At 44.6% G+C, this 18,196-nt stretch overlaps 1 protein-coding gene across 3 annotated transcripts in view; it reads right to left on the bottom strand.

Annotated features, from left to right (window-relative positions):
- LMTK3 (lemur tyrosine kinase 3) overlaps positions 1–18,196 on the bottom strand; it is an 83,744-nt gene that overhangs the window by 45,748 nt on the left and 19,800 nt on the right. For all 3 annotated transcript variants that reach the window (XM_083162621.1, XM_083162623.1, XM_083162622.1), the window contains exons 3-6: positions 11,141–11,271; positions 8,822–8,972; positions 6,777–6,847; positions 6,138–6,256 (exon numbers count right to left, since the gene is read on the bottom strand). In XM_083162621.1, coding sequence (XP_083018747.1) covers positions 6,138–6,256; positions 6,777–6,847; positions 8,822–8,972; positions 11,141–11,271 — 472 coding nt within the window. The remainder of the gene's footprint in view (positions 1–6,137; positions 6,257–6,776; positions 6,848–8,821; positions 8,973–11,140; positions 11,272–18,196) is intronic.

The following is an 18,196-nucleotide window of genomic DNA, read 5'->3' as shown; positions in this document are numbered from 1 at the left end:
ACACATCATTATATCAGAGCCGTTGGCAACTTGGCACTGGTTAAAAATGTACAGACAGAGGGAGTCAATCTGGTTTATAAAAGGCTGGGAAACTATGATGTACTCACATTAAATGATTTACTCTTTATTACATTAAGCTAATTTTACTTTTCCTGTTGCTGTTCAATTCCTCCTGAACATTATAAGAGGAAAACAAATCTGAAAGACAGAGATCTAGGTCACACTCCTATTATGGGTAGGAACATCACAGATCAGTGGCTAAGTCTGAGCACAAAATAATCCTTCAGCGAATATCTTTTGAAATTGGGGAAGATTTTCTCTGAATTTATATGAGAGCATCTATAGAGCTGTGGGTGCGTAGTGTATGTGTCCTGGCAATACAGCTTAGTAGAAGGATTGCTGAAATTAGCTAAGATCTGACCATTGCCACAGGTGACAGATAAGGTCTGGGGCCATAATGAAGGCAAATAGCACACTTTAAAACAGATCATTTTGGGGCGATTGTAAGATAAAATAACAAGACATTAAAGGTTGCATCAAATGTACAATGAAAAAGTTTATAGGCAGTGACAAAGAAAGGGTCACATGGCCCTATGGGCTGAGAAGGGGAGGAGCTGTGACCGGTGCTGATAAGGGGAGGAGCTGTGACTGGTGCTGTTGGTGTGGCCAGGGCTTCACTATCATTCCCAATGTCTCTCAAAATACATAAAAGTAGAAAAAGGGCAGAACTTTGTTAAAAAGGTAGAAATAGGAATTTAATATTTATAATTTAATACTTAAGATTTAAAGCAAACTGCATTACCAACTAGGCAGCTGTCATAATCATGCTACTGTATGCATACCTCCCAACTTTTGGAGCTCTGGGGGGCGTGACCTAATTCGGGGGGGCGTGACCTAATTTGGGGGCGTGGCCTATACTCGCGGCTCTTGCGCAAGGCCACGCCCCCATTTTGCCACTATGGGGGCATGACCCAGAGGCTCTGTGAGCCTCTAGCCATGCCCCCAGCCCCCTGGCTGCGGGAATAGACGCTGTGCGCATGCGCACAGCGTTTATTCCCCGCTGCTTAGCAGCTGACAGGGGGGACTCCCAACAGCCCCCCCACACCGCGGGACACTGCCGCCCGTGGGTGGGACATCGGGACAGGCCCTGACAATCGGGACTGTCCCGATAAAATCGGGACTGTTGGGAGGTATGCTGTATGACAGACCTACTGTAGTTTAATGTGGAAGCCTGGAGCTGTAGCTCCGTCTGCCCCAGTGTTTATATTCATAGGGGGTTCTCTTTTATATGGATCTTGGCTTTCCAGTTTATAATGTATTTAAAAGGAATCATATGATCAAATTTATTTTTGACAGTCATTCATATATTTTAGAAGCTTTATAGGGTCTACTTTAAAAATTAGGGCTGCTGGAATATTTATTTTAGCCCTTAAAATTTGTATAATTTATACAGTAGTGGACACTTTAAGATGTACTTTTTAGAAAAAGGGACAATTAGATGTGGCTGCTACCTAATTGCATTAGGGGAGATGCCCCTATCCTTGTTGTTAAGGTAAAGGAGGTAGCCCCCAACATTGGACCCCATCACCTGCACAACGGATATGGCAGGCTCTGGTAAAGGTACATTTGCATATGTCGTGGTCCATCCGCACATGTGCAGACACTTGGCTTCTATGGACTGCAAGGGCTGCAGCCCATAAAATCCGGCTAGAGCGGATGATCAGGCAGGGTGTGGCTTCCCACAGGCTTATGGATGCCCAGTCTGCAGTCCCAGTGGAAGGAAACATCTCCTGATAGGACTGCCTGTAGTGTCTGTGACTGCTAGGTAGGACTTCCAGTAGGAAGTCGCTACCAATCACATTGAAGTCAATGCAGTCACAGACCACAACTGGCTCACTAACAGTGAGTGGGGTGGGTCGATTTTACTGGGAGGGAGGTGGCAGCAGTCTTGCAGCCCATAGATAGAAGCTACCACTGTATCTGTTACAAAGGTGAAGTTTGTGAGATAAATATTTTCCCTTCCTTTTCAGTACTTCTCAACTTTTCCTAGTTATGATGTTCATCACAAACAACATTAGTGGATGGAATTTTGGAATTCATTTGTATAGATGTAGATAATGGGCCAATGCAAACTTGGATGGAAAGCAACCACATGTGATCCCAAATTGCATGATGGAAAGAAATACATATATTTGAACATACAGTATGTAGACTCTGCATTATGTGGTGCGGTTGGTTATCGTCATCATCATTGTCTACTTGCGCCAGCCTATACTTGGTGCCTGTAAACTTGCAATATTGTGCCATGTCCAACCTTCGATAGCCCGCAGTTATGCTAATGCACCCTCAATCATTTTTAATATGGAGTTGGTCTCCCGTTTGCAGCTTTAACAGCTTCCACTCTTCCTGGAAGGCTTTCATAAGATTTGGTTGAAGTTTTAGTGCTTTCCGCAAATCGACCCGGGTTCGACACGTCACAAACCCAGGTCCGAGGTGTGTTGTAAAAGGGGGATTTGATTACTCTTCACTGGAGACAGAGGCCTAGACCAAACCTTGAAAAACAGCCCCAAACCATTCATTATCCCTCCTCCGCCAAACTCAACAGTTTATTTAATGCAGTCAGACAGGAAATGTTCTTCCGGCATCCGCCAATCCCAGACTCGCCCACCTGACTGCCAAACAGAGAAGCGTGATTTATCACTCCACAAGACATGTTTCCACTGCTCCACAGTCAAGAGTCAGTTTACACTCCATAAGGCGCTTGGCATTGGATGCTTGAAGTCATTGAGCTCTTCAGAACATCCCAATTTGTATCACAAATGTTTGCAAATGGAGACTGTATGACTAGATGTTTGATTTTATACACCTGCAGCAATGGGTCTAATTAAAATTAATGATATAAAACAGTAATTAACATGTTTGGCCAAATACTTTTGTCCATATAGTGTATGTGTTAACTGCCCCCCCCCCCCCCCCCCCCCCCCAATGCAATGTTTGGTTGGTGCTACAGCCCACAGGCATCCGCCACCACTAATCAGACCCATTGCGTGAAATTACATGTGCTATCGCTGAGTTTTGAAATTAATTACTTTAGGTCAAGCTTTGAAATAATTAGTGGTTCGTTATTCTGGCCTTCCTCATGGCCTTTCATTAGGAAGTCCACATTCACTGCATTATCAACAATTGTGATCGCCAACTGAAGTAAGCTCAAAATACTAATAACAATATGAAACTTACTGGAACTGTATTGAACACGAGTGGTGAGAGGGTTTGGAAGATGATTGGTATTGACCTGTGTAAGCAGGAAGTGACTTGGATATTGGAACTGATTCAGTGATGGACACAATGTCGAAATCACTAGTGGATGGGGGCTTAAAGCTTCCACTAATATGCAACTGAGACACCCTGGGAGTGGTCTGCACTGACATCACAAACCCTCCCCAAAAACACCTGGGCAAGCCTTAGTTTTTTGACACCCCCAGAAAACTTATGGTTTTGGCCCCCAAACTCCGGTTTCCTATCAGTCACACTTCAGCTCCATTGGGTTTACGATCCAGGCGCTATTTCCTCTTCCGCATGCTCATGCGCAGTCATTCATTAATTGCTTGATTTGCAAATTCTCTAATTAGTGATCCATGCTGAATTAACCCTAAGTACAGAAAATATGCTCCAGAACGGGATCATCACGTAAGTGTAGAAATGTCAATAGAAAGGTGTCTTCGCTGTAATCTAAAGACAAGAAGTGTTTATATTTTCTAACTAGCCAAGAGAAAAGTGTTCCCTTTGTATTCCAGAAATGCTATTTATAAGGATGAAGATGGTTGGCTTAAAGACAACTGTCTCAAAGTGGTTAAAAAAGTGTGGACCTTCTGTTAGGAGTCCCTTTGGACAGCACGATAGGTATAATTGCTGGAGGCACAGACAGACAGAGGCAGAATGGATGGAACTCACTGCTTTATCGTAGATCAGGAACAGGTACACGGTACAGGATACAATTACAGGAACAGATGCAAAAACACGATTACAGGACTCAGGATACAGGACAAAAACATGATTACAGGACTCATGATTACAGGACTCAGGATACAGGACATGGCATAAGAAAGCTCTCAGCAAACTAACAGGAAGCTAACAAACAGAGAACTAACAGAGAACTAACAGAGAACTATCAAAGAACTATCAAAGGCCCTGAGCTCAGGGCCAATGCCTCTTTTAAAGGCAGCCCAGACCAATGGCTGCAGCACATAGAGACAAACCCACAATTATTCACATGTGCTGCAGCTGGGGATGGCACTCTGAGAACAGCCCAGCCCAGCTGATTACACCAGCTGGGACTGTCCTCAGAAACCACAACCCTGCATGCAGGGCCAAACAGCAGCACCCCTGGCCACACAGAGGTACTGCAGGATGCAAATAATAACAGCAGCACCTCTGAGTAACCAGAGGCACCGCAGACCACAACCCCGCATGCAGGGCCAAACAGCAGCACCTCTGGCCACACAGAGGCACTGCAGGATGCAAATAATAACATCAGCACCTCTGAGCAACCAGAGGCACTGCAGACCACACAAGACCCAAATGGCAGTGCTGACATAACACCTTCATTCAGAACAAGCTGATCTATGTACCGTTTCCATTAATCTAGATATCACTAGAATTCTAATTCTGGAAACCAGAGTGTAGAAAAGAGATTCCTCTATTTATCTTTTATAGACGCCAGTCATACAAAGACCACAAGCACAAGGTCAGGCAGACAGAATGTAATAACATAAGTCACAAGATAAGACATTGTTATGTTGACATTATTCTATAACAGTGAAAAAAGATTAATTGCTTAAGTATATGATAGAGATCGTATCAGTAAATGTACATTTTTTAATACAAGTCAGGACTTTGCATGCAGCAGCCAACTCCTGAAGCAAAGCAGAGCAAGCACTGCAGTCCTTGGGTGCAGCCTGCATCTATGGACCTCCCCAGTGATGAAAACAGGGGTTCAGGCTGCAAGTCCACACCCCTTTTTTACCATAACATGGGCGCACTGTTATTTCAAACCAGTTGTCCTGTAAAGGTTCATAAATACTGTCATCGGTGGGGGAAAGCCGCTCAGTGCATACACACTGAGCGGCTTTCATCCCTTCTCGGTGCTCTCAGTGGGGGGGGGGGTTTGGACAGTTTGGATGGCTTTGCATAGCGCAGTGCTATGCAAAGTCGTCCAAAAAGCCGCTCATCTGCTGGTAATAACAGCAGATGAGCGGCTTTCCCTGCGATGATGCGGGAGCGCGCAGCAGCGCTCATCGCCAGGCCATACACACTGAGCGGCTTCGAGCTGAAAGCCACTCAAACTTGTGTTTTCAGCGGCTTTCAGCTCAAAATCGCCCAGTGTGTATGGGCTTTAAGATAGGACCGTTGCGACCAGCCCTATCCATGGAGCAAAAGATCTATCTGAAAACACACCAGCCTGCAATGCTACCCATCCCAGACACGCTTTGCTAAACTTAATACAGACACCACTGTGTTGTGTATAGTTCCAGAGCAGGCACATGTGTGAATATACAGTAAACAGTATGTGATCCTAGTACTCTGCATCAACTAGTTATTTTGTAGTCTCAAAGACGGATAGAAAGAAAGATAGATGGACAGACAGACAGGTGGATAGATAGATAGATAGATAAAACAAAAAAACACATTGCTAGTAATTCATGAATGTATTTAACATTGAGGTACAGTATGTTTACTGAAAACAAAAGGGACACTACGTATACCTCCCAACTGTTCCGATTACAGTGGGACAGTTCTGCTATTTGGAGACTTTCCCGCTGTCCCTCAAGTGGGTGGCAGTGACCTGTGGGTGCGGGGCAGTTGAGGGGAGCCGGTGATCAGTGAATAAATGCTGGCACCTCTTCAGTACAGGGAGGGTGGGAGTGAAGGGAGCCAGGTGCTGCCCAGTCGCTATGGGAGCGCTGAGCATTCCCCCGAAATCAATAAGAAAACAGGGGTTGTGGCACTAGGCCACGCCCCTCTACTCAAGGCCACGCCCACCCCATAGCTCTGCCCCTCTTCGGCCTGGGCGCACCTTTGGCGTGGGAGGTCATAAATGCACTACGAAGTCAGTCACAACACGCTAGATCACTGCTTACCTGTAAGGCTGTGCTTCCGAAAGAAACTTCCTTTGTTCCAAAGGGCTGGCATTTACTCGCAGTTCTTTAACTACTACCTGGGCTGGAGTGTAGTCTGAGAATATCTCTCCCAGGATCACCTTTATAAAGCAGAAATCAATCAATTTTCTTTTTGTTTAAAACTTAATTGGATAATAACTAAAATATAAAAAGTGATGGTAGGACATGTATATTGTGCTTATGCACATAGGATCTTCTCGTATCAACATATCTACTGTACAAAAATATTAATATTGGGGCAGTACGGATGGTTTAGTGGTTAGCATTACTGCCTCACAGCACTGAGGTCATGCGTTCGATTCCCACCATGGCGCCACACTGTGCAGAGTTTGTATATTCTCCCCGTGCCTGTGTGGGTTTCCTCTGGGTACTCCGATTTCCTCCCACAATCCAAAATATTCAGGTAGGTTAATTGGCTCCAAACAAAATTAACCCTTCAATGTGTGTGCGTGTGGTAGGGAATATAGATTGGTTGCTCCGCTGGTGAATGTTCAAATATTCTCTGCCTAGTGCTGCGGAATATGTGTGCGCTATATAAATAACTGATCGATGTAACTAGAAGACAATAGATATGGTTGTCAATATGATAATGGGACTCACCTTTCCAAACCAGCCATTTCCAATCTCCTGAAGATAGCTTAGGTCCTGCCGGCTGAATCCTGTCTGTTTTACTGTGAACGGAAAATGTAATGAACAATAACATGTCTTTATTATCCTACTTACTGTATCTATTGTTTTACACACAGATCCAAAGCTAAACTCTAAATGAGATATTATCAGAGAAGGGTTATATAAACCTTTTGTAACTGCTACACAAACCTCATGTTTCTTTAATTGTGCCCCTGCCTCAGCATCAAAATGGCAGGGTCCAAGGCTTGGGATCTCTGCCATTTGGTACATGGAAGTAGAACTTTGTGGCTAATGGATGGAGGATATAACTATGCTTTTGACACATGGAAGGTTGTAATTTGTTGAAAACAGATTTCCATTCCATAAATGTAATAAGTACAAAGATACCGCACATAGCACAAAGGCCATAATTCAGACTGGATCGCAAAGCACATTTTTCTCATGGACAAAACTATGTTGCACTGCAGGTGGGGAAGATGTTACATGTGCAGAGAATTAGATTTGGGTGGGGTTTGTTGAAACTGAAATGTAAATTGCAGTGTAAAAATAATGCAGCCAGTATTTACCCTGCACAGAAACAATATAACCATCCGAAATCTAACTCCCTCTGCATATGTTACATTTGCTCCACATGCGGTGCACATGGTCCATTAGAGAAAAAACACGTTTTGCGTTAAAATCTGAATTAGGCTCAAACACAGCTAAATCCCGAAGCTATTCAATTGCTCATGCTCCTCTGCCATAGTGCTATCCAGTGTAAATCAGACCCTTTTTTTAAGAATAACATGGATGTTTATTGTGTAAGCAGCCCGCCTTCCCCCACCATTACATGGTCCCTAAATATAAAAGCGGAATATGTATTACATTAAAATGAACAGCACTGCATGGTTCTCAGGCACAGGGGAGCCGAGAGGGGGGAGGAAGTTATTAATTACCAGGGCCCGGGCTTACTGAAGGGGCCCGGTGGGGGCCCTGGTTCAACCCCCTTCTTCGTCCGTCCCAGGCAGCAGCATACACCTCTACTGCCTGCTGTCGGAACAGTACATGCTGAAGGTGTGTGCTGCTGAGGGGGTGGGGCCTCCCGCGATTAGGCCACGCCCTCCACATTCTACCGGGGCCCGGCATACCTCTCGGCTGCCCTGCTCGGGCATCCTTCCAGCACTACAGCAGCACCATGCTTTCTCTGTCATTTTCCAGCAGGTTAGCTTTCGAAATGAACGTAACTTTTAGTAGTATTGAGCCATCGATCCACATGGTTCCCATCAATTTTGCTCATAGAGATGCTGCAGGGGCAGTCGCATAACTAGATATTTGTAGACACCATTGCAAATATTTGTAAGAAGAACCCCATGTACCACTCATTGGTGAAAAATGTATATAGCACATGTTACTTTGATGGAGGGCCCATTTCAGCTGTGGGCCCCATAGAAGCTGCACTTCCCACACCTATGGTAGTTACACCCTAGCGCAAGGGTATGAGAATCTCCCAAATGGTAGGGGATCCATGTACTGGATCTTTGCCATTCTCATATTATAGGGAAGGTTTATTATTAATATATGTTAGGTGGACATCTACTTTGAAATATTAGTACCAAGCAAATATTAACCCATAAATTAGTTATATGACGAGCCAAAATACATTGTTAAACATATTTTATTTTATTTATTATATATTTCTTTATAAACTGTGATGTTAATACAAAGAATTGGGCCACTATAAGCTGATTTCTAGTGATATTTTACAGTCTGGAACTTGACTAGGGCAAACAAACCTACGCTTTCCTTAACCTATAAATGATTTTAAACCTGCTGCCTTCCTTGTGGCTCATTAAATCAGCTCTCATTTTAAAGTAACAGGTCAAAGCATTACTAATAATGCAGCACCATACTCTGGCCACTTCTAAAGCCAACCATATCAATTCCAGTAAAAGCAAATGCCTTATCATCAAAATCATTTGTTACGTCATCCCCCAATTGGGCTTTCACCAACTCAACTGGTCATCGGAATATTGTACCTGTTTTAGGGGCCTGTGTGTTGGGGGCAGGCAACGACACCTCTGATAGAGGAAGAATGTAGACATCGGGAATGGACTGAGAAGAGGAGGTCTCCTCAGCAGGTGGAGTGTACTCCCCCGAAAACTCTTCTCCATCCGGATTCTCAAACTCCTAGAAAACATATTAGTATAATTAATGAGAATAAAACCTTGTGAAAGCTACTTTATGACACAGACAGGCCATAGGGGTTCAGTATGAGTTCCCAACAGTTGGGATCCCAGCCGCCGGAATGCCGGTAGTGGGAGGGCACTACTTGTGGGCTCGCTATGCTCACCATGCTGCAGGCACGGTGGCTTGCGTCGCTCGCCACAAGGTTCTATTCCCCCTTTATGGGTTCGTGGACCCTGTGCCGGAATTCCGGCTGGCATTTCTGTCATCAGTCAAGATCTAGGCGGCGGCATCCTGATGGGCGGGATCCCGACTGCCGGCACATTAACTACATCCAGCCTATGACTGGATCTTTCAACTTGACAATATTATTATTTTGTCTTTCTGAAATTGAATTGTTATATCATGTGAGGACTGATCAGCGTAACTGGGAAATGACCGTAAATATTAGATTTTAATGATTGGATTACATTTTATGTTTCAATTGACATCTGATAGAGTCCGGACTGGCAATCATTTTGGTCCCACACACACATGCTTAGTGGCTATATTTGTCTACAGCAACTGCTTTGACTATCTGACTCACTGGGGACATTTACTAAGATATGTATTCTACTTCACATGTGATGTTGCTATAGGAAACCAATCAGAATCTACACTCTTATTTATTTAGCACCCTCTAGAAGATAGTAGACAGGATCTGATTGGTTGCCATAGCAACAGCACCTGTGAAGTAGAAAACAAATCTTAGTAAATCCCCCCCCCCCACTGTGTCCATTAACAGCTTTCAGATACAGGAAATTGTGCATATATACAGTTTGTTGTTTGCAAACTTAGGGGCCGAATCAAACCCATTCAAAATGGGCCAAATTCGTCCCCGATGGTTGGGGTATGCGCATTTGCAAAACCTGGGAGTGAACGATATTGGCGAGTTTCACACTACCCGGACTGTTTGCTCCGGGAGGGATGGGAAAGGGGCAGGCAGGGCGCGGAAGCAGGGGAAACACCCAGCGTTTTATGGGTGTGCACATAAAAACGCTGGGTGTACCCTTGCAGATGCAGGTGTGTTTATGCCTACTTGGGGCATCACATGACGCTCCGAATTCAGCGGGCAAAATATCATTAGAATTTTCAATCTCCTTCTAATGGACAAAACCATGTGCACTGCACGTGGGGCAGATGTAACATGTGCAGAGAGAGTTAGATTTGGGTGAGTTCTTTTGTTTCTGTGCAGAGTAAATACTGGCTGCTTTATTTTTACACTGCAATATACTGTAGATATATGTTGGAAGTACAAACTGCACCCAAATCTATCTCTCTTTATCAGTGGCGTAACTAGAATTTGTGCGCCCCCCCCCCCCGCCGATATCGACAGCGCCGCCCCCCTCCCCCTAGCCCTCCCACCCACCTTCCCAAGTGAAGTTAAAACCCCCCTTACCCCTCCGCGTGCCGCCGCCGCATTCAGGGTCCCGCAGCCGTCTCCGTCCCCTCCTGCAGTTCTATAATGACCATCAAAAAATGGCTGCCCCCTAACAGCAGACAGTTTTTAAGGATACTAGAGGAGGCCCGTGCCTCCTCTAGTATCCCAAAAAACTGTCTGCTGTTAGGGGCAGCCATTTTGTGATGGTTATTTTTCATTAGAAGTACTGCAGGAGGAGACGGAGCTATGACAAGATTTGCGCTGTGGCCGGGACCCTGAATGCGGCGGCGCTGGCGGCGGCATGCGGAGGGGTAAGGGGGGTTGTTATATATAGTTGTAACTATAGCCCCGCAGATCAGCGCCCACAGCCCCTCAGCGCCTCCCCGCCACCGCGGGGGCTGCGGGGCTATAGTTACGCCACTGCTCTTTATACAAGTTACATCTGCCCCACCTGCAGTGCACATGGTTTTGTCCATTAGAGAATTTGCTTTTGCAAGTGAACCAGAATCAGACCCATTGTCTCACTGTCTTCTAAGATCAACCTAAAATGATTTCAGTCATCATTAGAAGGGAAGACGTTTGATGTGCACAGAAAACATAAAAGCATTCAGCAGAGTCTCCTATTCAGTCAGCCCCTGGGAGAATGGAAAACATACTTATTTAATTAAATTCATTAATGAGACTAGTCTATTTACAGTCACATTTCATGAAGAATAAGAAAGGGATTGTCTATGATAATGGAAGGTCTCACCTTGAATCCAACATCTCCTCTCTTGCAGCAGAGACAGGTGAGAAGCAGGAAGATGAAGGCTAGCAGCCCAGAGCAGGAGATAAGTACCACGGCATAAGGTGGAGCCAGAGGGGCCCTTTGAGACGAGCCATCTACAAAAAGAAATGGTACATAGTAGAAAAGGCTTCTGGAGATATGTTTTAAGAATTGAGTGAATACACATCATGCATTTGCAGCACTCCTCTGAGACAAGGCAGACGTTGCTATTGTTCAACAACCTGTTTCAATGTGTCTATATTTACAATGCAGAATCAATTGTAGAATGACAAAGATCACAAAAGAGCAATATAAAATATCTCTTAGCTAAAGGGAACAGAAACCTATTGCTTGTAACACAATACATCATTTCCAGACAGCAGCTTTCCTCTAGTGGGACTCTTTCTTATCTTAATTCACATTTATTGTATCAATATATATTGATGGAAAACAAGAAGAAAACAAAAGAAAAAAAAAACGGGTTGGGATCATTCGTCAGAATGAATTTAGGTCTACAGTCATTAGGTCGACCCCACTAGGTCGACTGGTAGGAAGGTCGACCTGACTTAAGGTCGACATGGGCCAAGGTCGACATGACTTAAGGTCGAATTTGCATAAAGGTCGACATGAGGAAGGTCGACTGGTCATAAGGTCGACATGGGTTTTTCACTGTTTTTTGATCCGAATGTCGACACAGTCGACATGGACACAGTTGGCAATGAGAATCGGACCCTCGCATCGCTCGCTTCGCTCGCAATGCTTCGGGCACGGTGCCTCGCTGCGCTCGGCACACTATTTTATTCTCCCACCACGCCCTAGTGGATGGTAGGGCATGAAATACCGCCTGTCGGCACATGTCGGCTCAAAAAACAGTGAAAAACCCATGTCGACCTTATGACCAGTCGACCTTCCTCATGTCGACCTTTATGCAAATTCGACCTTAAGTCATGTCGACCTTGGCCCATGTCGACCTTAAGTCAGGTCGACCTTCCTGCCAGTCGACCTAGTGGGGTCGACCTAATGACTGTAGACCTAAATGCATTTTGACGAATGACCGCATCCCAAAAAAACATAGGCACAAAGATGTTAAAGGAAACTTATAGTCCCCACATAAATGTAGCAACAGTGCCACTCTAATATCAAACAGTGAGGACACTGAGTACCTAGAAATCCCCACTGGATGATCAGAGTCCCCTGGTGGTGTAATGCTGTACTTCATAGATTTGTGGGCTCCAACTCCCATACACCGATGAATCACAGCATTATGTTGAGGGGCAGGGCCTAATGACACCATTTACGTCTCCTCGCGCACAAGAACTGCTGTATTGCATCTTTCATCAGGAAAATTGATATACAACTGATTTGACTATCTGACTCACTGGGTGGCATTTAATAGGAATCGGTTTTATTTTGCCCACAGCCTCTATTTACCGGATAACCGGCGGGACTCACAACTGCCCCCCTCCGCCGCCGAGGCACACTGCCGGCCCCGGGTGGGACACGGAAACGTCCCCAAAAACCATGACGTTCCTGCGGAAAGCGGGACAGTTGGGAGGTATGCTCACTGGTCCCCTTTTCTTCCCAGAACCATCAAAACTGTAAAAGTGTCATGACAGGAACATCTGCAGTTTTAGTGTACTCGTCACCATAAACTCTGGACTGGATGCTCTCCCAACATCCTTACTGTTTAACAACTCTAATTGCAGAGAGCCTCATTACGCCTCATTGATCAGATATTCAATGTTGTACCATTGCAGGACGAGGTAACATGGGTTGTGTGAGTATTCCTAATCAGGAGTCTCCCGCATAATTGCAGAATGATAATTGGGAAGTGGAGGGCTGCTGAATATAATGCATTTGTGCATGGACACATCCTGTATAATAGTTTGGTGCTATTATATAAATAATGGAAAATAATAATAATAATTATTATTATTATTATTATTACTACCGTGTAGTTTTACATGGTATTTCATGTAAGAAATGAGGATAAGGTTTAAAATATCCGAATAATAGTAGACGTTTCATTTATTCAATGGTAACATTGATTTTTATAACACTTGATCCATTCTAGCTACACTTACAGTATAAATTATTCAACCATTTATTGGGACTCATGAATAAATAATTATCATAATAATGGCAATATTTAAATGTCTTACAAAACTCAATTCATTAGCATTGATTTATCTAGCGTGCTGTTAACCAATTAGCTGTAATACACCATGCAGCATAAACAAAATATTTACATGATAATTGCTTATTCTGTTGGTTGTCTCCCAGACTTCTAGGAGCGTAGTACAGCCTTCTGGTGGCGATTTGTACGGTCACATCCGCACGTGCACTGCACTGTACTGTATGTAATAACTCGCCATTTGCGTCCGAGCAGAGATCTGATTCAGAATCAGCCACACAGTGGGAGGTAGAATTTTTTGTACTATGCCACTTGCCCCAAGGCCCCCCCCCCCCCCCCCACCATATGCAGGGCAGTAGAGAGCTTGTCCCGGGCCCAGGAACTTCTCAGGGGGCATGGGCTAATTGAGGGAGGCGTGACTATGCACCCTTAGGCTAGTTTCACACACTCTGGACGGCAAAAAGCCGGACACACTTTGTCCGGCTTTTTGCCTGACAGTTGTCTTTTTCACATGCACCGGCTCCGTGAGCCAGTGCTGTGTATAAATTTGAGGGTAGAAACTGAAGTGACGTCAGTTTGGGGGCGGTGGAGAGCTAAAACCGGACACCAAATGACCGGTGTGTGTGAAAGGCCCCCATCGCCCTCAGCACACACTGACCTGTGAGGACGGGACGGCCACGGCACGGCAGCCGGACACTGCAGTGGTAAGATCCGGCTGCTACCCGGCAGCCGTGCCGTGACCGTCCCGTGTGAATGGACACATAGCTGTCCATTACACACTGCAGGGACGGCACGGCTTTTAAGCCATGCGGGATTTCACCGTCCGGCAGGAGCCGGACAGTGTGAAATAGCCCTTAGAGAAAGATAAAGTATAAATTAGCACTTTAAGCACCTCCCTGGCCGCACTGCAGCCCAGCACACAGCAGCATGTGCTGAGCAGAGGAGAGCTTGTGCGCAGTCTAATCCCAAATCCTGAAATCCCAGCATTTTAGGGGCCAAATCCCAGATCCCGACGATCCCTATCCCGGGATTGGCCACCCTAGTTGGAAGGCCCATTAAATGAAGAGTGCAGTGACATAATGGTGGCGATGTAGAATGTTGTGCCTAGGTGCGACCCAAGTATACATATAATAGAGCGATATTGGTGACAACAGTGACAAATGCTGTCTGCTTCTGCATACCTAGCACAACAAATAATGTAGCTTTGACGAAAAGCAGAGCAATATACCGGTAGCTAGTCTACTGTGAAAAATTAACCATTCTGGACAAGATGATGAAACACTGCAGAGCCCCAGTTCTAATAACCAGTAAACAATGAAGAGTCTCATTCGCAAATTCTAGCTAGTGTTGTATTGTACATTGGCAACCAGGCCCCTAATATAGCATGGCTGCTATTACAGCTTGGATGCACAACTTTCAGTACTGTGGGGACTGCTAGGAGTTGTAGTCTAACTCTACTTCCAAACAGTCTCCAGAACGTCTCTTTTTAACATTCCCAGGAATAGTGAAGCATCAGAAGGTCTGTCTGAAAATCGGGACAAGGAGGCATCTAATAAGGTATTTGTTCTGGCACTGAGCAGTGTCTGCTGTCAGGTGTTTATTAAAGAAAGAGGAGGGTGCGTGAGGTTATTATTGAACAGGGGGGCACCTGGGAGGGTACCACTGAAGGGGGGGGGGTGCTGTTAGATGATTATTGAATGAATGCTGTAAGAGGTAGACATTTGGACCTTGTTGGTTGTTGGACTATTGAATGTGGATAGAGAAGACACAACTGACTGTGTACTGTAATTTCTGATTCAATATCTTGTGAAATGTCAAGGCAGCACTTCACGCTGAAGAAGTCAGCATCAGTGGCAAACGCAGGATTTCTAGAGGAGGGCTTTCAAATGCAGTCCACAGTCTACCACTCTGCAGAACATTGGAGTGGGACTCTAGGGGAGCTGTAGAAGAACCTAGTAATGACACTTGATATTAAAGTACACATAGGTCTTTTTATACACTGATACCGTATTCAATACATTATCAGATGGTCTATGGCTGCATCAAACATATTTAATATACATAAGTGGTCATGAAAGTGTTAAACATACTAGAATAAATACTGAACACAAACTTAATAGAACAAGTACTGCACTATGTATACATTCTCCAACCTTATGGTTCCTGGAGCTGCTCTCTGGTCCTGTGCACTTATTGAGGACTCCGAACCACACACACAGCAAACTGCTACCACTGGGCATGTGCCATAAGTCTGCCCTCTTACTTAAAATGCATGATGTGGTGGCATCTCTAGTATTAAATAGCATTACTATTGTTGTCATAATTTGAGCCACCTGCGAAGAGAAGGGGGGTCTCCGGGCAACCAGAAACCCCCCTTGCGTTTGCCTATGAGCATGTTTACTTTTATTCCCAAACACACTATACAGCTCAGCAGAGGCCAATGGCCATTGGAGGACCAAGATCTTGGTCTGCAATAGCGGTGTGTAACAGTGGTCTGCAACTGAAGGAGAGATTTATATTGTAAGCTGCTTTTCAGGAGGAAACACGAACCACTAAGTGGTTTGCAGAGTTTTAGAACAGGGGACTGTCCCTGGAAGACAAGGAGCACTGCAGACGACCTTGGTTTGTGTTTCCACAAACCAAGGTCAAATTCATTTTGAGTCATTGGAAGCAGCGGTGGAGACCTTCATCCATCATATAAAATACAGTATGTACCTGCCTCAGACCGGCCAATTTCTTCACCAAGTGGTTTCAGCACATACCAACTTTACATAGACTCCTCTGGAGAATTTGTCGGAGCTCCACATAAAGAAACGCGCCATAAGTCTCCATGAACAGAGATGCATCTGACTCTTAACCTTTGTGGGGTCCGTTGACTGGGAAGAGGCACGTCTTTGGAACAGTAGAGACAATACAGTACTGGGACCTGGCAGGGCAGTGTACTGTAGTTTGCAGCTGACACTGTTCACACCGGCAGGAGGAACACAGCACAGACTGTGAAGTATGTCTCACCAGGGAACTAATTACTTTGATTTATATTGATCTTTATGGGAACTCCATTTTGTTTAGCGCTGTTTCGCTTTGCTCTTGAGTTTTCAGAAACCAATTTATAGAGCAAACACGATGGATTACTGTATACTGTCATTTTACTACAAAAATATGGCATTTGGTTACATTCATTACATGTTACTCAACGAAAACTAGCTGCCTTAGTTTTCCTTATTATAGCTCTTCTTGGAGTCCATTTATAGAAATATTTATATTATATATAAAGGCAGTACTGCTTTTCCTCAGTGCCAATTTCAGCAATAAACTAAAGAAACATAGGGGGTTGTTCAGACCTGATCGCTGCTCTGCGATATTGCAGAGCCCTGCAATCTGATAGCCACCGCCCTGCCAGAGTGAAATCCCGCCCTGTGCATGGCTGTGACTGGCTTGAGAAAATGTCACAGATCCCAACTCACTCACCATCGAATGATTTTTCCAGTCTGTGCTTAACTCAGAACCTACAGGCTGACCGAGGCCAGAGCTGATGTCACTCACCCTCCCTGACAATGCCTGGGCATGCCGGAGTTTTCTCTGACCCTCCCAGAAAATGGACGGTTACCATTGCCAGAGGCTGACTTCCGGATAATGGACTTGAGAACGGCTAGTGATCAGAAAAGACACTGAGGGTGAGATTCAATAGGATGAGAGATTCAGAAAGTGAGAGATTTGGTAAGAAATCTCCTGTTTTTTTAAAGCGGCAATCATTTACATTGCAAAACCCGTTTGATTTAGCAGTGTAAATAATTGCCGCTTTAAAAAAACAGGAGATTTCTTACCAAATCTCTCACTTTCTGAATCTCTCATCATATTAAATCTCACTCTAAATTTTTTCTCTGACTGGCCTAGCACATTCTGTACTCTAGAATCTAGATGCAGTTGATCGATAATTGTTCAGTAATAATAAAAACACACATTGTCATCCACAGGGAAAAAAAACACATACAATGGCTCCCATAACAACAACAACAACAACAACAACAACAACAAAAAAAGTGATAAAAAAAAACACATGGAAACATGGGGAAAAAGAACACAATGGTCCACATCTCTAACACTACAGATAGAAGTGTCCTCCTTGCACAATTTCTTTTCCACCAACGTGTCAATATCTTCTTTCACCTTCCGTCCGAACTTTTGATGACGCAAGGCAGCAGAAAGAGATTGATCTCAAACACGTTGTACTAAATCTCTTCTGTAATACCTGTGTATGCCTCATATACACACTACCTGTGTTGATTATCATAATCGAACATTATAAAGCTATACTCCACAAAGCCATTGATTACTAGCGAGATATTGTTTATGATGTCACTATGAATGTTTTTTCACTCAATGACCTAATGACATCACACTAAATTTGTCAAACTAGGTCCTATTTGAGGACCTGCGTGATCCTATTTTAGGTTTTGAATAGGCCCTATTTCAGGGCCTCGCGCTAATAGGCGCTAATTTCAAAGAGCGACATACCACCACTTTCTACTGTATGAATATAATTTAATAACATTCAGTAGTTATTTATTAATTGTTCACACACAATTATCTGTGGACTAATTTGAGCTATTTAGTCACTTGTGTAGTTTCACAGCGGCAGGCTACGCTACGTTTTCAGCGTAGGCTAAGCTACCTTGTCAGCGTAGCCCAATGGCTGCCTAGCATAGTCAGCGTAGTGACTCCGCGTCAGGCAGCTAGTCACCGTACTGTCCCTGGGAGCTGCAGCTCTGTCCCCGGCGTCCCTGGCAAGCCTAGTGTGCGCCTCTCACACAGTGCCGGTAACCGCTAGATCCCCTGCGCTACCGGACGCTGGCGGAGAGGGGATCATGCGGGCGCCGGCGGAGAGAAGCTACATCTGTCTGAGACGC

Source organism: Crinia signifera, chromosome 19 (genome assembly GCF_055691185.1).
Source record: "Crinia signifera chromosome 19, ASM5569118v1, whole genome shotgun sequence".
In the NCBI taxonomy this organism is placed as follows: domain Eukaryota; kingdom Metazoa; phylum Chordata; class Amphibia; order Anura; family Myobatrachidae; genus Crinia; species Crinia signifera.
Note: the sequence above shows the minus strand (reverse complement) of the source record. Positions and strands in the feature narration are given on the sequence as shown.